This window comes from Bombina bombina, chromosome 1 (genome assembly GCF_027579735.1).
Source record: "Bombina bombina isolate aBomBom1 chromosome 1, aBomBom1.pri, whole genome shotgun sequence".
NCBI classification, from domain to species: domain Eukaryota; kingdom Metazoa; phylum Chordata; class Amphibia; order Anura; family Bombinatoridae; genus Bombina; species Bombina bombina.
Genome location: NC_069499.1, coordinates 1041755848 through 1041780801, shown reverse-complemented (window position 1 = coordinate 1041780801; position 24954 = coordinate 1041755848). Strand labels below are relative to the sequence as shown.

The 24954-nt window shown below is 40.9% G+C and overlaps 1 protein-coding gene across 1 annotated transcript in view; it reads right to left on the bottom strand.

The window, feature by feature from the left end:
• The window catches only part of LOC128662804 (ubiquinol-cytochrome-c reductase complex assembly factor 1), a 416092-nt gene that overhangs the window by 186412 nt on the left and 204726 nt on the right, over nt 1-24954 (bottom strand). The window contains exon 6 of the mRNA XM_053716768.1: nt 1076-1133. Within this exon, the coding sequence (XP_053572743.1) occupies nt 1076-1133 (58 nt within the window). The remainder of the gene's footprint in view (nt 1-1075; nt 1134-24954) is intronic.

Here is a 24954-nt window from a genome sequence, read left to right as displayed (position 1 = left end):
ACTCCACAGATGAAAAGGAAAAATATTGCTTAGGTGTTAAATATTTTCACAAGCAACAAATCTGCAATTTAGGAAAGTTGCATGTGTATTTTTTAGGTGTAACATAAATGTCAACGTAATAACTTTTATAATCTACTGACAGCTTGCAGTGTATATATCCCAACAGGGCATTCAATTTAAACTACTTTTAAGTAACTTAAAGCAATTATTTACACATAACATGCTATATGGATTTTTAGTAAGTGTTATTTCAAACAAACTAAACAAAGTTTAGTTCCGTAGATAAGTTATAATTTCCCAGACAAGATGATAAAAAAAGATTAAACAACATGGCTGCTTAAAGTTATACTGTTTTTCCTTTATGTTATTTTTGTCTAATATTCCATTAGAATTTAAAATATAATAGAAAATTACTTCAAAATAATGTAAAGAAAAATATGATTACATTTCAAGCATACAGGGTAAATGCAAAAACAACATATTGAAAATAATAGCGTTTAATAGTTATGATATTCATAGCATCTGCAATGTATCTGTAATACAGGATTATTTTATTTATAATAAACCGTTTTTCTTTCATGATTCAGATAGAACATACAATTTTAAACAACATTCCAATTTATGTGCTTCATTCTTTTTGTATCCTTTATTAAAAGAGCAGTAATGCACTACTGGGAGCTAGCTGAGCACATGTAGTGAGACAATAACAAGAGGCATAGATGTGCGGTCACCAATCAAATGCTAGCTCCCAGTTGGGCCTACTCATGTATGCTTTTCAACAAAGGATACCAAGAAAACTAAAATTACATCATAGAAGTAAATTACAAAGTTGTTTAAAATGGCATGCTCTTTGTGACTCATTAAAGTTTAATTTTGACTTTTCTGTCCCTTTAACGGTTAACTCCCACAGCCTTTTCACATGACAAGCAATGTCCTTATTGTGTTATATATTTTTAGGTAATATAATGTGGTGGTAATATTAATTTGTAAAAATGCACTAATTAGATGTCGGAAATGCAATTTCAAGAAGCATCCTGAGTAAAGTTTTAGTGACAAATATGCTAACTATACTCACCAGACGTGGAGCTGTGTAACAAGGAACCAGGAGTTCAGTGTATCAGGCAGACTGCACTCTGCATTCAAAAAAGTAAAAGACAAAAAAGTCTGTAAACCTTTAAAGGCAATAATTAACAAATTAAAATAAATTATTTGTACCATTTAAATTCTTTAAACAGGACACAAGAAATCCACAGTGCGAGTTTAGCCTGGCAACCTAAAAATGGGACCTAGGAATATGAGCTCCAAACTTCAATACTTTGCTGCAATATGACCTTCATACCAGTTAAAAGGCTGCAATCTCTGAAACATAGTTCTTGATAATTACATTTACCAGCATGCAAAGCAGTTAGACTCTCAGCGTCCTCCTCCCGTCCACAGAGCTGATCACGTGATTTAGCCTAGTTACTTGATTGGACACACCTATTGGTTAATTTAAAAATCATTGCAAAATACACAGTAAATAGATCTTGATAAAGCCTAATAGGCAAAACTAGTTGGTCTGAATTGAGCTGTGCATTCTATTACTAAGAATATTAAATATCTGCAATTCTCTGCTTTTCCGGATTCAAAATTCCCCCAGCCGGCTGGAATCCAATCAAGTAACTAGGCTGAATCACGTGATCGGCTCTGTGGACGCGAGGAGGACTCTGAGAGACAAGGAAGGCTAGCATACCAGCTGTGGGAACGGTTTGTAACGCTTAGTGAAAAAATTCCTTATAGCAGCTAAACTCTGAAGCACGAGGAGCCTGCGAGAATCAGTGAATGCCTTGAGGATTGTTTACATACATATGGACTATACCTATTCCGGAGTCCGGATATATGTAAGCTTTGCATGTATGCACTTTACCATCTAACTTGCGAACAAATTACTCAGAGATTTGCACATAAGCACTTTATTACTTGTTGTGAGTATACAACTCAGAGACATTATATGAACATTTAGGAACAACAGTTCTGTTTGCATATACCTATTGGTTCTAACAAATCGAAACAGATCACTTTGCTTTTTAGATGTTTTGAAGTCTCTGACAAGAGGCATCTGGCATATATTTTTTGTATTATAGATTGTTTTAAATAGCTAATTAGGTGTTTTATACGACTAAATAATATATTTGCATTTTAATAAACTGTTTTATTGACACACTATTGTATATGAATACTTAGCCTTACACGCATAAAGAACTGCTTACAGTGCCCTCCTATTCCAACTCTCATTCTGTAATTTTGGGCATCCATAGGGAGGATCCCCACTAGGAGAGGCTTACCCTTCTTAGCGCTTCCATACACAATCATCGATCTACTAGGTTGGAAACAAATGTAGCAAGTCCTGGCCTTGATAGTGGCATGATGACATATTTTCAATAGAAAGGTTTTGTTGGGGGCATAATTTAGTATTTTAATGTTAATGACTAGTATTTATTATTGCAATAATTCATTAAAATAGCCTTACAAAAACCCCATAATTAATGCTTATCTGATACATTATTTTCTTTCGTAATGATGATAGTACATTGGGTTCAAAAACCTGTGGGATATAATTCCCGCCACTAGGAGGAGGCCAATAACCCACAGAAGAGTTTTAATTCCCTCCCACCTCCCATCTCTATTTAGTTCAAAGTAAAGTGGAGCAGAGAATAGGAAACATATAGGTAGGACAGACAAAGCAGGGTCTATAGGGGTGCAAATTAGAAATGTTGACCCCAAAATTTAAATGAGCCAAAACATGTGGGATTAATACTTAAGCAGATAGTCCATGTTACGGAATGGGTGGGACAATTTTCTGTCAGATACTGTGGCCTAAAGGACTTTCCTGCCAAAAGCTGCATGCGAAGGTGCAAAAACATCAAAGTGGTAAAAATTTAAAAAGGTATGCAGAGCAGACCAGGATTCAGCTTTGCAAATCTGCTCCAAATAAGCATAATTTTTGAAAGCCCAGGAATTTGCAACTGATCTTGTAGAATCAGCTGTAATTCGCTTAGGAGGCGACTTTCCTAAGACCAAGTAAGACTTGTGAATTACCTGTGAGTCAATAGACCAAAGCTACAGTAGTAGCCTTTTGTCCCTTATGAGTCCCAGAGTAATGAACATACAAGCTGGAAGATTGTCTGAATTCCTTTGTAGCTTGAATACAGAAATTGAATGCTTTGACTACATCAAGATTATGTAAAAGTCTTTCTTAGAATTAGGAGCACCTGGACACAAAGAAGGAACAATAATCTTCTGATTGACATTTTCCAAAGAAACTACTATAGGAAGAAAATATATTTGGTACAGCTTGATCTTTATAAATAACTAAAAATTAAGAATCACAGTACAAAGCTGACAACTCAGAAACTTTCCTAGCTGAGAAGATTGCCAACAAGAAAAGTACTTTCCAAGATAAAAGTTTGATATCAATCAAATGCATTGCACTGGTTTAAATAGAGAACCGTGCAGATTAGAAAGAACTAGATTTAAATTCCAGGGCAGAGAAATAGGTCTCACAACTGGCCTAATTCTTAGTAACGCCTGGACAAAAGTCTGAACTGCAGGTAGCTTAACTAATTTTCTATGAGAAAGGACAGATAAAGCAGAAATTTGACCTTTTGGGTAACTAGCAAACAAACCCTTATCAAGGCCATTTTATAAAAACTGAAGAATTCTAGGAATCCTTAAAGAATACAATGAAAACCCTCTGGAAGATCACCATTTAAAACATGCCGTCCAAGCGCTATGATACATTTTTTATTGTGTCAATGAATCAGAGAAACCTCTATGTTTTAAAACTAGGCGTTCAACCTTCACGCTGTTAAACTTAGAGATTTGAGATCCTGATGGAAAAGGTGCCCTTGAGACAACAAATTTTGTCTTAGAGGAAGAAGCCATGGAGGAGAAGAGGACATCTGTGCTAGATCTGCATACCATGTTCTGTGAGGCCAGGCTGGAGCAATCAAGATTACCGAAGCTGACTCTTGTTCTCTTGGAAGAAGAACAAATGAAGCAAACAGGTGCGCTAGATGAAAAATCCATGGACACACTAAGGCTTCTATCATTTGTGCCTTTGGACCTCTTGATCATGCACAATACATTGTTATTGTTTGGGATTTATATGAGAGGCCATCAAATCTATTTTCGGTAGACCCCATTTGATCACTAATTGATCGAAGATATCCTGATGGAGAGACCACTCTTCTGGATGGATGAACTGACTGACTGACAGCTGAAGTAATCCGCTTCCCAGTTGTTCACACTGTGTATGCGAACTGCTGATAGGGAGCAGTGATTCCTCTCTGCCCAATACAGTTCTGAAATGGACTGCCGCTACCCCTATGATGATTTATGCAGGCCACCGCCGTTATATTGTCCGACTGAAAACCGATTAAACTTTCCTCTTTTAAGTCCAGGACTGAGAGCTCAGACTTCCAGAATATTGATTGGTAACATTGCCTGCAGAGGAGATAAAACTCCTTGTTGGTCAAAGAAGGACCTTGTATCCACCAAGAGAGAGATTGTTTGATGGACAAATCCAGAATGCTGTTCCAATTGAAGATAATCCATTGACCACTGATTGAACATAGATAGTTGAAAGGTTCGCAAGAGGAGGCGGGCAAAAAGAACTGCGTCCAAAGCTGCAACCATGAGACCCTTCATGCATTCAACCACTGATGGAAATGAAGCATGTTGCAGGAAGAGCCACACCTTCTGAAGGTTGATTCTGCATGATTACATCAGGAATAGATGCATTTCGACTGAATCTATGATGACTCCTAGAAAGGACACCTTTGTAGCAAAAGTTAATGAACTCTTTGGAATATTGTTTCTCCAACTGTGGTTTTGGAGAAAAGATAGAAGCCTCTAAGTAAAGGCAGCAACTAGAGGCTGGGAAGGGGCCTGTACTAGAATATTTATCCAGATAAAGGGCAATTGAGATCCCCTGAGCTATGATTACCATCAACAATGCTCCTAGCACCTTTGTGAAGATGTGAGGAGTTGTAGCCAAGCCAAATAGAAAGGCGACAAAAGCCAAAAGCTGCTCTTTATAATTCTTAAGATTAGCACATTTCTCTATTGATGTTATCCGAAGTAACTACCTTCTGCAAGAAATCAAATTTGGTTCTTAAAACAGTCTTATCCTGATGGAATTCAAGATAAGAAGGTTCACAAGAAAAAGCAGACTCTTCTAGTCAATCTCCAAGAAATCGCTAAAACAAACAATACCTTCCAAGATAGAAGATGAATGTCTATAAAATGCATAGGTTCCAATGGCAAAACTTGCAAAACTCTTAAAACCAAGAGGTTCCAAGGTGGAGAAATTGGTTTAATAAATAGATTTCAACTGACTAATGCTTGAAAAAACATTGAATATTCAGAAGCTTAGTGATTTTTTTCTTGGTAAAGGACTGAAAGAGCTAATTTTTGACCCATCAAAGAGCAAACGTTCTTGCAAAAATTGCAGAATTCTGAAAGAATGACAATTAAAACCCTGCTTTTCACACCAAAGTAGAAAAAAAAACTTTCCATACTGTGTTATAGATCTTCCTTGTGACCGGCTTCCTAGCCTGGATTAAAGCATTTACAATAGCATCAGAGAAACCACTCTGTTTTAAAATGATGCATTCAATCTCTAAGCCTTTAAGTTAAGAGACTAAATATCTTGATGACAAAATGGACCTTGAGATAGCAGGTTGTAACCTAGAGGAAGAGACCATGAAGAAAAGCTGGACATTTGCACCTCAAACCAAGATCTGCAGGGCCAAGCTGGAGCTATCAGACCAATTGAAGATTGAAGACATCCAAATGAAGCGACCATGATGCTGCAATCATCAGACCTAGCACTTCCATAGTGCTACTGTAGGATTGGGAGTAAGCTTTGCATAAATTGACTTAGTTAACTTTAGCTTCCTCTGCTCTATTAAGGAAAGTCTCATTGAAATTGACTACTCCCAAAAAGGACTCCCTTGTCTGAGGAGAAAGAGAGGTCTTTGGAACACTGATTCTCCAGCTCTGTTGTCAAAGAAACAACAAGAAAATTGTCTGTATGACAAATTGCCAAAGGTAAAGATGGAGCCTGAACCAAGATATCATCCAGGCATGGGGCCACCAATATATCCTAAACTGTGATTACAGATAATAGGGTTTTCAGAACCTTTGTGAAAATTCTGAGAGCAGTAGCCAGACAAACAGTAGAGCCACAAACCAAAAATATTTGTCCAGAAGGGCAAATCTGAGGAACTAAAAATGCTTTTTTTATGTATTGGGATATGAAGGTAGGCATCTTTAAAATCTATTGTAGACTTCTTTAAGGTTTTTAGAAGCAAAATAGGCCTGAACTTTTCCTCAATTTTGGGAACTATATAAAGGATGGAATAAAAATCCTGTAAAAATCACTCCCATGAGTTCTAAATCTTGAACACATTGAGAAAAGGCTTGAACCTTTACAGGGTTCTTTGGAATGTTGGAGAGAAGAAACCTCTCTCTTGGAGGTGTTGATCTGAATCTTATTCTCTATCCCTGGGAAACAATATTCATTACCCAGGGATCTTGAAAGGACCGAGCCCAAACATTCTGAAAAAAAGTTGTAATCTGCCCTTTACCAGAAGAAGATCTGAATTCGGGCCGCATTTTCATGCTGACTTAGTAGAAGTATGGGGCTTTTTTGACTGATTAGACTTGTTCAAACTGGAAGAGGATTTCTAGTGAAGTCATGAAAAGTCATTCTTTTGTAAAGAAGATGTGGATTTTTAGTTCCTAGAATGACAAAAGGAACGGAAATGATTATAAACCCTACCCTTGTCCTTTGACCTGTTGTCCAGAGGGAGACATTTTCACATTTACCTCCAGTCACAGAAAAAATAATAGCATCTAGACCGGACCAAATAATATCTTACCCTGAAAGGGAAGAGTCAAAAGTCTTGCCTTAGGGGGGCGGAGCCAGACGCCAGAGCAATAAGTCGCACAGAGCAGAGCTCCTGCAAATTTATTTCCATTTTATGGGTCTATCACGCAACATTAATATTTTATTTTTGGAGTTTTATCTCCTACAGCGGAGGAAACTAATCGGTGATGCTTCATAATGATCTGCATAGTACCAGCTAAGTGAACATTGACTTTTCTCTTTTCTGTGAGGCCACGTGGAGGTACAGACTAGAGATCTGCACACACATCGTGAACTTTTGGTGAAATCTAACGAATCTGCAACTTGGGCTGCTACTTTGTGAGAGAGGTGTTCACGGCCAGCAGAGACCCAGTACCCCTGTAATTAGCTCCCGGCATCTAAGATGGAGCCCCATACCCTACTACAGGTGGTCGGTCACGTACTGCAACAATATCGGGAGGATTTTCTAGCTCAGATCGAGGCCGCATTCCATCTCCCTATTGCTGATACCTCCGCCACGCTTTCTGGAGATGAAGCTATCAATAATTTTTGTGCCGGTGCTGTATTGGGACCCCAGCAATCACCATTATGTGAAGACTCAGTGCCCCAGAACCGGAAGTGCATTACCTTACCGTCGGAGGAGTGTCATCATCCGGCAGTTACTGCTGGTCTATCCCAAGACGCTGCAATGGACTCGGACTCTGCCAGCACATATCTACCAAAGGAGAGGTATTTGGCTTTAGGGCTGCAGGTTGAGGAGGAAAAGACCCAGGCAGTATGTGGGAATCCCCTAGAGCTCCGCAGCAGCGTACACCAGATTACCAATCTTGGGGACCCGGGAGGGAAGACCCGATACCCTGTAGTTCTCCCGCTTGCTTGTGCGCATACACCCTTGAAGATTGCCATCTTTTGCCTCAGCTTTTTTTGCACATTGTCATCTACGCAATCTGACCTATGGGGAGATAATCAGCTCTATAGACACTTACCAACCTTGGCGAACATTACTTACTATGAGATGGGCTAAACATGGAAGACACTGAGATTATACTCATACTAACTGATCCATAGGGTCCCATCACAGTTTTGTTGTGGCAATATTGAGTTTAATGGTTGTATGTTTGCAGATTGCCGTTGTTACAGAGCATCAAGTTATGTTGGGTGCTCCTTTTTGCTTATCTTTTATGCCCTGAAGCTGACTACCTAAATAATGTGTTCTATAGATTGAAAGGGATAATTATTTTTACATTGACGTCATTCTACTCGAGTCTGCAATTCACATTATATGTACCATTCTATGTCCTCTGTTAATATTACAAATTACTACGAGACAGGCTATACATACAAGAAGTTGGGCTTATTGTTATTCTAGTCCAGTTAGGGGTTTCTGTATTAAGCAAAGTGTAGTACATTTACTTTTTCCTACAAAATTATGGGGATCCTGTGTGGTTATTTTTGGTTTGCTCTACAGGTCTTTTGCTGGGGGACATGTTATTTAGCAAAATTTGAATCACAATATATAGGTTTATTATGAAAGATATTAGTCACATAAGGGGTTTGGTTAAAGGAATTCCCTACAGCTAACATTGCCTATACTGTGGGGGGTTACACTTCTCAGAAAACTGTTCAACTAGTGTTGTTTTCCTAGTTCAAAACCCTCTTTCTCTTATATCAAACCCAATGATTGCTTAGCTATATTTACCCCTGCTGACACTTTCTTTACCCTCCCTATTACAAGCAATCACATATTAAGCTTTGCCCTATGTTTAATATGCAATTAGTTATATGCTACTCAAGAGGGGTTACATCATAACCATCCAATACAATGAAAAGAGTGATGCCATAATATGCCCATGTTTCCCTTGGCGGATATGTCACTCATGGTTAACTGCAGTTATGACGCAAGTTCCTACATTCTTCCTATTACTGCTACTCGCAATTTCTTGTTTTCACATAAGCAATGATAATGTTTTTCTTCTATTTTGTCTTTTGTTTTTATCTGATAAGCCTGGCTAGATTGAGCATCCTTATCATAGTTGGACTGCTTATTAGTTTACACTTTAGACTCTACACAGAGTTACTTAGCCGAGGGTGTCCCACTTTTCAATTAAGGTCAGCTAGATTAGGGTGGCTTGCGCATGTGTATAAAGTTAAAATATAGTAGGGTCTAGTTTCTTATACTCTCCTCTTCCCTGACAATAGATGTATATGTAATGGCGGTATGACCTTTCTGTCCCTGGGTGGTGGGCCCACATCCGGGATACAGAGTACTTATTTGTCCAGAAGAGAGATAGTCCGTGGTTTATTTACCTACCCTTGCATCTACCTACTTATATTTTGTCTTAAACCTGTATAGCCTACTTAATACCATAATCCTTTGTGCCAACTGAAGACCCAATTGATGGATGTCCCCTTTATTCTGTCCAAAGCAATGTATGTGTATGGTGAAGTTAGAAAAACAGTTGCATAAGCTGAGCATTCAATCTCACATATGGGATCCCTATATTGGATGCCTAGCATGTTAGGGAGACATACTGGGGGGAGGCTGGACCTCCTCTAGTACTAATATGCACAGCCCTCCTCTGGTCAGCACTACAAAAGACCTATCTACCTAGTGGCAAATCTATTACCTTATGACCTCTATGCCTCTTTATGCAGGACACAGCATAGACCCAATATACTATTAACCCACTCCTAGTCACCCTCTAACATTCCATGTGCCCTCGAAACCCTTAGCACAGACTTAGTGCTCTGCTCATATATTTTAATTGTCACCTTCATACTACCACCTCCTCCCCCCCTCTCATCTAAATATACCTCCTAGTCTAGGAGGGTTAAACACGCGGCTCATCTCGCCTATGCCGCACTCCCATAACTTTTAATATTACCTTCTAATTGAGTATGCTACATAGTTTTCTCTTTTTTTTTTTTCTTTCCCTACCTTGAATTCATATCTAGGTTAGGTCCAATAGTGGCCTATTGAGTTATAAGAAAGATGTTTTAAGTTTATCTACTATACATGATATAAAGTATTATAAAAATGAGGTTCATCATTTGAGATCCAAAAGAAGTCTCCTAGGTTCGAAATTACCTTCTTTTCCTTAAATATTTTCACTTACGTTTGAAGGTCCACATGTGTCCTTCTGTGTTAATTAGAAGGTCCCTAGGTGACTGACATTTCATTTATATAATGTCCACATGGTACATATATTATTAACTCTATGTTTTTTTATAATCCACTTTTTTGTTGTTGTTAATACCTTATGTAAAATTGATATCTTATGTCATGTGACTTGAGAATCTATTTGTGTAACGCTGTATCCCTCTAACTGAACCTCAATAAAAAAAAAAAAAAAAAAAAAAAAAAAAAAAAAGTCTTGCCTTAGAAACCATGTCAGAGGAGCAGGATTTCAACCACAAGGCCCTTCTAGTCAAAACAGCAAGTGCCATATTCTTGGCATCAATCCTGATAATGGCAACAATTGCATCACAGATGAATGCATTAGCTGACCTATTCAGATCTAGGCAATTTTACATTATCATCAATAGAGTGGTCAGAAGTATGATCAGATAAACTGTCACACCACAGAGTAGAGACTGCTGCTACACAGGCTTTACTAACAGCTGGTCTTTCTGAAAGGATTCTAATTTCCTATTGATAGGATCTTTTAAAGTACTGCCCTCCAAATAAATTGTAGTACACTTCGCCAAGGTAGAAATAGCTCTGTCTACCCTAGTGATGGTCTCCAAAAGCTCCAAACTAGACGATTCAATTTTGAAGCCGGATAATAATAATACAAGGCCTAGGCCATTCCTTAGTAATTATCTCAGTAATTGCATCTGGTACAGGAAAGGCTTCAGGAGCCTTAGCAGCAGGCTTGGAAATTAGATCCAGACGGTTTATTATTTTGTACTCCTAATGTACATAATACTTCCTTCAATAATGTATGGCGGTGTCCAGATTTAAACATGAAAGAAGAGTCTTGTTCAGTGATAGACTCATTAGAAGAAAAAGCAAACAGAAAAAAAAAAGTAAACAGAACCCTCCAAGACAAAAGCTGAGTATCCAAATTATGTATATCTTCAAAAGGAGGAACCTGCAAAATTCTTAAAACAAAATTAAGATTCCATTAAGGAGAAACTGGTTTAATAAATGGCTTAATCCTGACTAAAGCCTGGACAAAACTCTCAATATCTGGAGTGCTAACTGAACCCATGTTCCACACACCAGGAAATAAAAGCCTTCCAAACATTGTGATACATCTTGCTTGTCAAAGGTTTACGGGCCTGAAAGTTTCAAACACCGAAACGGAAAAACCTCTCTGTCTTAAAACTAAGTGTTGAATCTCCAAGCCATCAAGTTCAGAGATTTTAGATCTTAATGAAAAAAATGGACCTTGAGATAGGTCATAAGGCACATCTGCACCACATCTCCAAACCTCCTCCTTGATCCTGGCTATCACTCTTGATAACAGAACAAGATGAGAAAAAATGTAGGCCAAACAAAACAACCAAGGAGCTACTACAGCATCCACAAACTCTGCCTGAGGATCCCAGGACCTCACAAAGTATCTAGCGAGCATGTTTATCAAATAATAAGCCATCAGATCATTTTTTGGAAGTCCCCTGACTGAAGACTTTTAGATGAACGAATTGGCGAATGACAAAATATGCTTTCTAATTGCTTACCTCTGGAAAATAAACTGGTTTTGGACAATCAAAGGATGCCCTCAGACCAATGATTGATCCACCAGGAAAAGGATTGTCTTGTTTTGGTATCTAGAAGAGGCCTTATGCAAAACTGAGCAAAAAGGAAAAGCATCTGAGGCTGTTATCGTTAAATCTGAAACTTCAATACAAAGAGATACAGAAGTAGAAGGTACTGAATGAAGATTTACACAAGCTGAGAATAACTTCATCCTTCTCTGTTCTGTCAAAGAAAGTCTCATGGAGACAGTCTATTATTACACTCACAAAAGTAATCCTGGACTAAGGGGTCTTTTTGGAGAATTTACTTTTCAACTATGCTCTTGAATAAACAACAAAAGTCTGTTGGTATGAAATAATGCTAAATGTAAAAATGGAGCCTGTACCAAGATATTGTTCAGGTAAGGAACAAATGAAGCCCCCCGAGCTCTTATTACTGTTAAGAGAGATCCTTGTACCTTTGTAAATATTCTGGGAGCAGTAGTCAGACCAAACGGAAGAGGAACAAACTGAAAATGCTTGTCCAGAAAAGCAAACCTTAGAAATTGATGATGCTCCCTGTGAATAAGGATATGAAGATATGCATCCTTTAGATGTATAGAAGACAAACTGCCCTTGTTGAACAAGAGGAAGAATAGTCCAAATAGTTTCCATCGTGAAAGAAGAAACCCTAAGACACTTGTTGAAAGTTTTCAAATCTAGAACAGGAATGTAAAGTCCTTTCTTGGGAACAATAAAGAGGTTGGAATAAAACCCCTTACTCTGTTCCGATTCAGGACTGGAACTATTACACCCACAGATTCCAAGTCTTTGACTGAAAAAATAATCTTGCCTTTATAGGAATCTTTGGAACATGAGACAGAATAAAGTTTCTCCTGGGAGGTCTTGAGCTTAAACCTATTCTGTATCCTTGGAAAATTATGTTCAGAACCCCTGGATCTTCAACAGAATAAAACCAAGCTACCTGAAAAAGACATAATCTACCCCTACCAGGAGATCTGGACCAGGGGGCGCACCTTCATCCAGACTTGGTAGCAGAGACAGGCTTAAGACTCTTTGGACCTGTTCCAATTATTGTTTGGCATCCAGGACAAACTGGAAGAACCCGGTTTCTGGAATGAAGAGGATAAGTTATTAGATTAACAAAAGAACAAAAACAGTTAGAAGCAATAGATTTTCCCTTAGACTGCTTACCCTGGGGGAGAAAGGCTCCTTTTCCCATAGTCACCATAGAAATAATGTCATCTACCAGAGCCAAACAGCACCTTCCATTTAAAAAGAGGAGACAGAAGTCTAGATTTAGAAACTATGTCATCGGATCATGATTTAAACCACATGGCCCTCCTAGTCAGAATTGCTAGTGCCACATTCTAAGCATTAACAGCATCACAAATGAAAGCATTAGATGTCTTCAAGAGTTAACTGTTTAGAAAACTCTTCAGACTCCTCAGAGAACTGCTCAGATAAACTCTCACACCAAAGGGTAGAGGCTGGAGCAACACAAGCAATACTAATTGATGGCCACAAAAAACACTATTGGGCTACAAGAGGCTGCTCTAGGGTGGTAACTCACCATAGAACAAAGCTGCGGAACTGTTCCTAATATATATCTTTCTGTATTCATTTGTATTATCACCCTGGGGAAGCCTACCTATGGGTGATGGGGGAAACCAGATATATACTTCTTGCTAAATGTGCTTAGAGGCATATGGCTGCACCTCACTGACAAGGCCCAATGAAGGCTGAAATGATCATCTGGGGTTGCCATGTCCCATGTTCAGGAGGATTGCCTGGTATTTCGTGGCTGGGCTGACCTTACTAGGCAGGATCTGTGAAAAGCACAATTGAGCTAAAAGGGTGGTAACTTTCCATAGAACAAGCTACTGAGCTGTTGTTCTTTCCTAGTATAGCACTTCTATTTCCGTATGCATAAAAAGATAACCTGCTTGCAAAAAAGCCTTTCTATGAAAAGACTCTAATTTTGTATCCACAGGGTCTCTAAAAGAAGTAATAGTAGTACGTTTAGCAAGAGTAGAAATAACCCCATCCACTTTAGGAAGTTTCCCAAAGCTCTAAATTTGAAGCAGGCAACATCCCTTTAAATCTTTGAGCCTGATTAAAGGGGATACCAGGCTTGAAAACCTCTTTAGAAATTATCTCAGAGATAACATCAGGAACTGGAAACACTTCAGGAGACTTAACCGAGGGTTTAAATATTAAATCCAGCTGTTTTACAAACATCCTTGGGAACCTTAGAATCCGGAAGCCCCTTTTCCCCCTCTTAAAGGAGAACAAAGGTGTTCAAGCTTAAAAAAAGAGAAAGATTCAGTTTCCTGAGACTGACTCCTGATCATCTGAAAACACTTCACTCTCAAAGGAAAAATCACAAGAACGAAGACCTGAAACATTTAGCTTAACAGACTTAAACTTACTTAAATCAGATAAGCTAGTTGAGGGATTATTAGTAACCACCTTCTTTCCCTTACTTGGAAGGGGGTATGGCTGCCATAAACTCAGTTATAGTAGAGCATACAAAATCTTTAAACCCTGGAGCAAAATCTGAAGAACTCCTCTGAGTAGAACAAACAGAGGAAGGACAGATATCCTTAGAAGCAAGAGGAACATTTGACTGATTAGAATGCATAAAATGATATCAACTCGCTTGCAAAAAATACATTTAATTATAGTAGGAAAGTGTTAATAGGATCTAGCTTCTGAGGTACTAGTGTTAACAGAAGAGGGGACAGGACAAGTATGCTCCATAATGACAATAAAAGATTAACAGGCAGGTAATGTGTAAATCAAAAAACAAACAATGAGCATCAAACTAATAATAAAGGCAGTATAAGAAAAGTAACTTTACATCCAAACAAAGCAGCTTTGGGAAGCAATGAAAATCTTACCCCCTAACCATAAGCCGACATGTGCTAAAAAAGAAAAAGCATGAACAAAAAAATTGGTGAACAAAAAAGTGATGCGTGCTAACAAAAAACAAGAGCAAAACCAAAGTGACGTGCACATAAGCCAATATGCAGTAATAAAAAATACTTAACTCACCTCTAACACCTACATTCTATGAAATAAGGCACTTGTTTAGCCCTGCCTTATACGATGCCTGACATAATAGTCCCAAGGCTATGATATACCCATAAGTGAATCCCTACTAATAGCCTACAGGCTAAGCAGGTGCCAAACATCAACCCCTACTACTGAACTTACCATAAGCAGAGAAGAACTGCTTCCAGTAGATAGTCAATCCAGTGCTGTAAGCATGACAGGAACTAAATATGCAAATTTCCCGTGATTTGGAGTTTTGGGAACCTTTGCCTCCTCCTAGTGGTAAGAAGTATAATTCCCACTAGTAATGGATTGTGGACTCACACCACCTTTATCAACAAAGTACAGCAGGATCTAAATGTGGAGTATATTGATGACTCAACAGAAGGAGGCTAAGAAACCAGTTCCTGTGACACCTATGGCAGGGTTGTGACCAACTCCTCAATGGAGTGATGTTATGGCCATGAGATATTTCTCTATCAGACCAATTTTGGCCAGTAGTCTACTTATCCTGGCATCAAGTGGAAAGATAAAGAAAAATCCCAGGATAAAAGTAAATTGGATAAAAGGAATGAGGTAGTGCAGGAACAGACAAGGAAGCAAGATACAAGAGTCATCCAAGGTAGAGAGGACAAGGCAAAAACTTAAATTATTCTTACCTGATAATTTTTTTTTTTTCAGATGGAAAGAGTCCACAGCTGTATTCATTACTTTTTGGAAATTCAAAACCTGGCCACCAGGAGGAGGCAAAGACACCCCAGCCAAAGGCTCAAATACCTCCCCCACTTCGCTCATCCCCCAGTCATTCTGCCGAGGGAACAAGGAACAGTAGAAGAAACATCGGGGTGAAAAGGTGCCAGAGAACATAAAAAATACAGACGGGTGCTGTGGACTCTTTCCATCTGAAGAATTATGAGGTAAGCAAAATGTAAGTTTTTCTTCATAAAAGGAAAGAGTCCACAGCTGCATTCATTACTTTTGGGAAAACAATACCCAAACTATAGAGGACACTGAATGCAAAAAAACGGGAGGGTACAAGAAGTGGCCCATTCAGAGGGCACCAGGCCTGAAAACCCCTACCCAACAAAATCCCGCTTCGTCCGAAGCCGAGAACAACTTTAAAAAAAAGAAAGGAAAAGCCCAAGGAAACTGACCCGCAGATAGTCCACAAGCCTTGCTAGAGACTGCAGGAACTAGACTCGACTGAGACAACAGCCTCTAAGAGACATCACCCAGCAGTCGGTCTCCAAACAAAACAACCCTTACTAAAGAAAGGGAACAAACTACCGTATTCTTCCACAAAGAAGAAAAGACACAGAGAAAACATGATTGTACTTGTAAAGCACGGCTAATCCCCCTTAAGGGACGCAAGGCGCTGCTCATTTTATCAACCTCGAAAGGAGGAAAGGCTGAGTAGACCTCGCTGGGGATTGAACTTGCAACCCTTGGTTTGCTACAGTGCAGAGTAGCCACAGTGCATTAGTATGCTAAGCCAGCTGTCTAGCTAGCATAAGGAACCCTAAAAAGTGCATAAACACAGAGCAAAAAAAACCCAGAGAAACTGGGTGAGGCTAACAGAGACCCAACCAGTCTCATAGAAACAAGGGGAGGCAATGCCCAGACCCCAGAAATACAGAAACCACGGAATAAGGAAGGGAGTCTGAAACAGAGAGAGGATCTTCCTCTAACACAGTGCAACTGCACTCTAGAAAGCAACTGAAGACGAAGGTCCCCAAGTCGCAAAAGCGTAGTTCAGAATACCGAAATATTCAGAAACTAAACCTTGTGCCGCAAGCTCAGATAGGTCTGAGGAACAACACCTGAAGCAAAAACACTGCACGCTGCAGTCCTCTAAAAATGACTCTGAAACTTAAATACTTGCAGGGCAAGTAGAAAGCAGCTGAAGATAGGATCCTTCAGATTGCTAAGTATCCACTAACCAGCGGATAACGTTGCAGGCTATCTAAGAGCTGCCAGTCCTTCCCACAAATCTTGAACATGGAGAAAGGAGAAACCTCAAAGAGGCTTACCGTACCTCAAATGTTCTGAGGATGAAATAGCAGAGCAACAGATCTCAGATCCTGCTCCAACACCGGACCAGCCCAAGCAACAGACATGTCTGACAGGGGGGACAGAAAGACCCCAACCACAAGCCCACAGGAATGGAAAGAAAAAGGGGGAACTCACCCACCCCAACAGAGCTCGGGTGCCAACCCAATGCGCTCCTCCAAAATAAGGCAGTCCCAAGGAGAACCCCCTAGGACCTGGAACTGAGAAAAGTGCAATAGATCCGTAGGAAGACCTGTCACAACTTTCCTAGACAGTCTCTACGTAGACAGATCAATTTCCAACAGGTGGAACAGAGCCCACAGAGCAGCAAATGCTGCCCCTTACAGGAATAAGTTACCTGATCCAACCTCCTACACACAGGGCAGGACAATTACCCTCCAGAGAGAGGAAACCCCAGCTCATAAGGAAGACAAACTATCCCCTCAAAAGGGAAGGGCGCAGATAAGAACAGCGTACATGTCCACCAGACATGAAGCCATAATATGATCAAAATATGGACCAAATTAAAAATCATCCAGACACCACTGTGGACCCAACAGAGAAAAAACTCCCCATGAAGAGGAGCACACTCCGTCCGAAGGACAAGTCAGGCCTTAAAGTTTATAACCAGTACCCGAAGGTGGATGTGCACTCTGGCCTTTCTGCTTGCAAGCCCAATGAGCTAGCCCCTATGTCGCAACATAGGGTCCCTGAATAAAACTGGGTAGTCCCGAACCAGTCCTCAGGATCAGAAATCTCCAGACATCCAAGAAGGATTCAAGACAAGAACCCTGGACCCGGGACCCAGAATCGTCCTAGAACGAACGACACCCCCAGGGAACACATGATACCCCTTCTGAAGCAATCAGACCTCACAGGGGAAGATAACCAGGGAACCCAGAGAACGGGTACAGGACTCACTCGTAGTTCCCAGCCCAAAGAGAAGAGAACACCTTTGGCTGGGGGTCAACACCCCCCAACAAGGTGCTAGGCCGCGACAAAGTCACGCAATTTCTCTAGAGCCCAAAGGCCCCAAGGGCAGCACAAAGGGAAATGAGAACGAGAACAGAGTCACCCAAAAGAGAGTAGAAAGGCTAGTCTCCATAATCCTTCCAGAATAACGTTCCAGAGGACCACACCCAAGGGAGAAGAATGCAAAGCATCCCAAACCCAGGGAGCAAAACATCCCCTAAGCAAAAAGCTTGGAACAAAAAATAAACACCTCCTGTCATCCCTGATATGAAGACGACTAACTCCCGAAGGAAGACAGAGCCTCACGGCCTTCACTTCCTATTTAAGTGGCTAAAGCCACAAAAAAAAAACGGACGAAGTCCAGAAAGTCTCGACCCAAAGGAAGAGAACCTCTAAAAGGACTAAGTCCTAAAAGGACACTTCCAAAAGAGACCATGAAAGGCATAACCTTAAGAATGGCGGTATGAAGGACCTAAATCCTCCAAGCCTCCAACCCACAATGGGAAGGAACACTCTAGTTCTCGGAAAAATCAGAAAAGACTAAGGATGCTAGTTGAAGCTTGTAAAATAACAAGTAAACAACACAAATGATATTGTGATCAATAGGCGCCCTCACCAGACCAGCTGGACATAAAAAGGTGCCACGTGTTTGAACTAGGCCTCAAAGACAGAAGGATTTGTACCCAGTCAGGACCAGCCTGAAACTAAGGGCCCCAGCACTGTCAAGGCCACATAGAGTCTCACCCGAGATAGATGGATAAAGAATAGTCAGACAGAACACAAGACTTGTACGTTCACTCTTGTAAAAGTAAACAGTGCGACCACAAAATTGCGAGTATCAATTCCAGAGAAGAATACTCCGGAAGGAAACATCCCACAACAACATGAACCTTAGAGCAACCCATAGGTTATCGCCCAGGAAGAACAGACAAACCCGCAGGACCAGCCCAACAGGGGTCCGAGACTTCCAAGCTCAGAACTGGAAAAGGATACACAAATAACAAAGACTATTAAAAGATTACTTCATCCCCTTATGTCTATGCAAGCAAGCCAGTCGAAGATTAAGACTGAGAATCCCCAGGTCCATTAAGAGTGGGATCCTCCAGCAACGCCAAAACGTGCCTCAGTAGAACACGAAGGCGTGCCAGTCTATAACGAAAGGCTCAACATACCTCCGCAGGGACAAAAGAAAACACAGGCCCTGAAGGTTTACCCCCTGAGGCCTCAGGGGCAGTCGCTCCCCTGGAGGGCTGAACTGGAGAATATCGTAAGTACACTCTCAGGAGGTGCAGATGAGCCAGCGCCAAAGATATGGCCATGCAGAACCGTGTCATAACCTCTGGTGGGAACAGGCCACACAGACGTAGTAAGAGTTGGTGGTAGGGAACTCGCCTAGTTGGAAATAGAATCCCCAGAGGCGGATAGCTCAGTGGGCACCTGATTCCCCGATCCCGAGGAACAGAGCACTCTAAAACGGCATTCGGAGCATAACTGATAGGCATGTATCACCCGGGCCAATTCATATTCTTCGCAAGAAGTAGAGTCTGAATCAGAGACATCTGTCGCCAAAAAATCAGAATCCTCCATAACTGGGATATTGAATATAAAATGGACTAATAAGAAAAATATAAACGGCACCTTACACCCCCAACGGCTGGGGCACTCACCACCTCCAAGGAACCAGACACTAGCGGACCGGGATTTCTCCTTCACCACATGGTCAGGAATGCAGAAATGGAGAGCCAAAATGTGGCCGGACACAAGGTAAACCGTGCAGTCAATGCAAAAGCGTGCCCGACAGTAAAGGTCACGTCACTAGACATAGGCCCTTATGTTCCAAAATAGCCATGAGCCAAAGCAACACTAAACAGTAGCAGACAGAATCACATAACAAACATGATTATAAACCCCCCTGTTCAATAACCCCCCTCAGGAGATATTAACCCTTGATTCCGAGATAAAAAAAAGAGCCTCACTGAGACCCTATGTTAAAGTTATCCCCGAAAGGTTGTAGCCCCTCTCGGATAAACAGCTGTAATTACAATACATTCATGATGAAAGTAAAATGGAACAGGAACACAGCCCTTCAAGTGTGACAGATGGTAGCGTCGCTTCTGCCATAGGGGCATATTTATCAAAGGTCTGTCGGACCTGATCCGACAGTGCAGATCAGGTCCGACAGACCTTGCTGAATGCGGAGAGCAATAGGCTCTTCGTATTCAGCATTGCACCAGCAGCTCTTGTGAGCTGCTGGTGAAATGCCGCCCCCTGAAGATTCGCGGCCAATTGGCTGCAAGCAGGGGGGTGTCAATCAACCCGATCATACTCGATCGGGTTGAATTGTGGCGATCTCTGTCCGCCTCCTCAGAGCAGGTGGACAGGGTTATGGAGCAGCACTCTTTAGACAGCTGTTTCATAACTGCTGCTTCTGGCGAGTCTGCAGGCTCGCCAAAAACACGGGCCCATTCGGAGCTTGATAAATGGGCCTCATGGACTTGAGAGAAAAAAGCAGGCAGCGAAACTCGTCAACGCTGATTGCTTGTGGAGCTGTTCATATGAGTCGGGATGGTTTTGCAGAAAGACTCTCCCTGCATCGCCGGACTCTAAATTTCACCAATGCTCTCACTGAGAGGCTGACAAGTCTACTTAAAACTCCAGTCACATGCCAAAGAGTACTACCCTCCATAAGAGACCATCAAAAACTTCTGACACTTCTCTGCCAACCTCCTGGAGCAAAAGGCAAAGAATGACTGGGGGGATGAGGGAAGTGGGGGAGGTATTTGAGCCTTTGGCTGGGGTATCTTTGCCTCCTCCTGGTGGCCAGGTTCTGAATTTCCCAAAAGTAATGAATGCAGCTGTGGACTCTTTCCATTTATGAAGAAAAGGATAGTTTACAAGGCAAGCAGGGTCAGTCCAAATTTTAAAGGTAGTAATGGCAAGACAATAGAGCAGGTTATAAAGCAAGCAGGAATCAGCAGCAGGTAATCAGGCAAATCTTTTAAAGGTACCAACGGGCAAGGCAGTAAAGCAGGTCTCACAGAAAACAGTATACAGCAATAGAGAATCAAGTGAACACAGAGGCAAGTTTAAATAGGAATGGCTCAAAGATGCGCACAAAAGATGTGGGCAAAATGGCACGTGGTAGTGATGTCATCGCAGCGACAACGGTGCACGAAACAAAAGAAAAGAGTGGCTAAGGACTGACCAAAAAAAAAAAAAACTGCTTTCAAATTGGTCTGAGGACCACTCTCAAAGAAGAAACTGAAACATCTCAATTCTTGACCTTCCTCCTGTGGAGGGAAAGATAAGACTAGTTTACCAGTGAGGTGGGAGGGTTTAAGTTGTCTTGGAGTTTTGGGAATCTTTGCCTCCTACTGGTGGCCAGGAGTGGAATTCCCAGGACTAATTACTTGTGGACTCTCAGCACCTTTATAAAAGAGATCAAGGCTTTGTTCAGGCTTAGTCAGGTTATATCCAGTGTCTAAACCAATTTTTACAGGATTCTCTTTTCAAACCTGCATGCTTTAGACATTTAGCTTCTGTTTTGGAAGTTTTTTTTTTGCTTTTAGCAATATCTTCTGCCGGAAGACTTTCTTATTTTTAAAAATTTTTTTTGCTTTTTCTTGCAAGCTTCCTTTTTTTGTCTTATTTAATCATGAGATTATAGCCCATCTCCTTGCCCTAATTCAAAGAATACATTTGATGGTCCCTTACTTATTTTAGATAATGTAAGAGAATAAGCATTCTAGTTTCCAATGACAAAGGTTTTAGATAATCAATTTATTTGTCTGTACAGTAGACTTTTTCCAAAACGCATTATTGCCCATTTTTATAGATCACTTTCCTCTTCTTGGATATTCAAGTGGTATGAAAGTCCTTCATGCAGCATTGTCTGGCAATTAGGTGTCTGCCTTAAAAATGTTTTGTCCGCCTAATTACTCATGGACTCCACAGCTTGGGTATTAGTTCCCAGAGTGAAGTGGACTCTCACTATCTTGTGAAAGAAAACAAAATGTATGCTTATTTGATCAATTCATTCAGTTCACTTTCATGGTGTTGAGAGTCCAAGAGACCCGCCCAATTTAATTTTTTACTTAATTTTCAGCACTCCTAGTTTGTACCTCATTTTCCCTGCTTTGTCCATTCCTATATTTCTACTTCTTTGTTATACGTCAAACTGGAATGCCAAAGAGGTAGGAGGGATTAAATGCTCTCAGAGCTTTGGGAATCCTTGCCTCCTCCTATGGGCCAGATTAATTCCAGGGGAAATGAATCATGGATTCTCACCACAATGAAAGAAATTAATTCATCAGGTAAGCATAAATATATGGACAGAGATGGGGTTTTTACCTACCTGATACATTATTATTAAAGGGACAGTCAACACCAGAATTTTTGTTGTTTTAAAAGATAGATAATCCCTTAATTACCAGTTCCCCAGTTTTGCATAACCAACACAGTTATAATTATACATGTTTACCTCTGTAATTACCTTGTATCTAAGCCTCATCAGACTGCCCCCTTATTTCAGTTCTTTTGACAGACTTGCATTTTAGCCAATCAGAGCTGTCTCCATGATACATTCACGTGCATGAGCTCAATGTTATCTATATGAAACACGTGAACTAATGCCCTCTAGTGGTGAAAAACTAGCAAAATGCATTTAGATTAGAGGCGACCTTCAGGGTCTAAGAAATTAGCATATGAACCTCCTAGGTTTAGCTTTCAACTAAGAATACCAAGAGGACAAAGCAAAATTGGTGATACAAGTAAATTGGAAAGTTGTTGCATGCCCTATTTGAAACATGAAAGTTTTTTTTGGACTTGACTGTCCCTTTAAGGTATCCATCAAACATCAAATTTCTAGACTAAGAGAAACATATTTTTTTTGTAAAATTGCATAAATAGCACATGGAGTAGAAAATTGCCTTAATTATAATTAAGCTTTCACTATTTCATTCTATCACTTAATAAAAAAGACATCATGGTGAGCCAAAGAAAATGCCACATCTAAAAATAGAATTCTTTCTTATTGTAGATTTATTTTATCCATACCTGTAAATAACATAATTTATGCTTACCAGAGTCTACGGCTTAATTCCTTATTGTTGGTAAATACACCTGGCCACCAGGAGGCGGCAAAGACACCCAAGCCAAAGGTTTAAATATCCCTCCCACTTCCTCATTACCCCAGTCATTTTGCCGAGGGAACAAGGAAAAGTAGGAGAAACATTAGGGTACAAATGGTGCCAGAAGAATAAAATAAAATAAAAAATAGGGGACCGCCCATAGACAAGAAAAAACGTGCGGGGGCCATGGACTCTCCCTATCCGGAAGGAAAGGAATTCATCTGGCAAGCATAAATGATGTTTTCCTTCCTAAGATAGGGAGAGTCCACGGCTTCATTCCTTACTGTTGGGAAAACTATACCCAAGCTCCAGAGGGCACTGAATAATGGGAGGGAACAAAAAGGAAGAGGTGCACCCTATTCTAAAGGCACCACAGCCTGCAAAACATTTCTCCCAAAAGCGGCTTCAGCTGAAGCAAAAACATAAAACTTGTAAAACTTTGAAATAGTATGTAAAGAGGACCAGGTAGCCGCCTTACAAATCTGATCCATAGAGGCCTCATTCTTAAAGGCCCAAGAGGAAGCCACTGCTCTAGTGGAATGAGCCGTTATCCTCTCAATAGGATAATGTCCCGCTGTCTCGTAAGCTAAGCGGATGACACTTCCTAACCAAAAAGATAGGGAAGTCGAAGTAGCCTTCTGCCCCTTACGCTTCCCCGAATAGACCACAAAGAGGAAGATTGTCTAAACTCCTTTGTAGCCTGAAGATAGAAATTTAAGGCTCAAACCGCATCCAAATTGTGAAGTAAGCGTTCCTTCGATGAAGAAGGATTAGGATACAAGGAAGGAGCCACAATCTCCTGATTGAGGTTGCGATCTGACACAACCATAAGAAGAAAACATAATTTAGTAATTAAAACTGCCTTATCTGCATGAAAAATCAGATAAGGGGGCTCACAATGCAAAGCAGAGATCTCAGAGGCAATAGCCAATAAAAAGAGAACCTTCCAAGATAACAATTTACGGAATGCAGAGGCTCAAACGGAACCTTTTGAAAAACCAGAAGAACAAGATTTAGTCTCAAAGGAGGAGCCCCAGATCTAAACACAGGTCTGATCCTAATCAGAGCCTTAACAAAGGACTGCACGTCTGGAAGCTCAGCCAGTCCCATGTGCAATAAAACCAACAGGGCCGAAATCTGTCCCCTCAGGGAACTAGCAGAAAGGCCCTTCTCCAGCCCATCCTGGAGAAAAGATAAGATCCTAGCAACCTTAACTGTGTGCCAGGAAAAACCACGCTCTTCACACCAGAATAAGTAGGTCCTTCACACCTTGTGGTAGATACGCAGAGTAACTGGTTTACAAGCTTGAACAAGAATATCAATGACACTCTTAGAGAAACCTCTCTTGGCTTAGATTAAGCGTTTAATCTCCACGCAGTCAGCCTCAGGGAATCTAGATTTTGATGAACAAATGGACCTTGTATCAGCAGGTCTCTGTGACAAGGTAACTTCCATGGAGGAGATGAGGACATCCCCACTAGATCCGTGAACCACATCCTTCGCGGCCACAATGAAGCAATCAGGATTACCGATACCCGCTCCTGCTTGATGCGGGCCACCACTCAAGGAAGAAGCGGTAAAGGAGGAAAAATATATATGAGTTTGAACCTCCAGGGCACTGCGAGTGCATCTATTAAATCCACTTGGGGATCCCTCGACCTTGACCCGTACCTGGGTAGCTTGGTATTAAGACGGGACGCCATGAGATCTATCTCCGGCGTCCCCCACTTGCTGCATATCTCTGCAAACACCTCGGGATGGAGAGACCATTCCATTCCCCTGGATGGAAGGATTGCCTGCTGAGAAAATCCGCCTCCCAGCTGTCCACACCCGGAATGTGGATTGCTGACAGCGAACAGCTGTGGGCCTCCACCCACTCCAGAATCTGAGATACTTCCTTCATCGCAAAGGAACTGCTTGTTCCCCCCTGATGGTTGATGTAAGCCACCAAGGTTATATTGTCTGATTGGAATCTGATAAACTGGGATGAACCCAGAAGTGACCAAGCCTTCAAGGCCTTGAAGATTGCCCGTAGTTCCAAAATATTGATCAGGATGGAGGACTCCTCCTGAGTTCACAACCCCTGTGCCTTCCTGGCACTCCAAACAGCTCCTCATCCGGATAGATTTG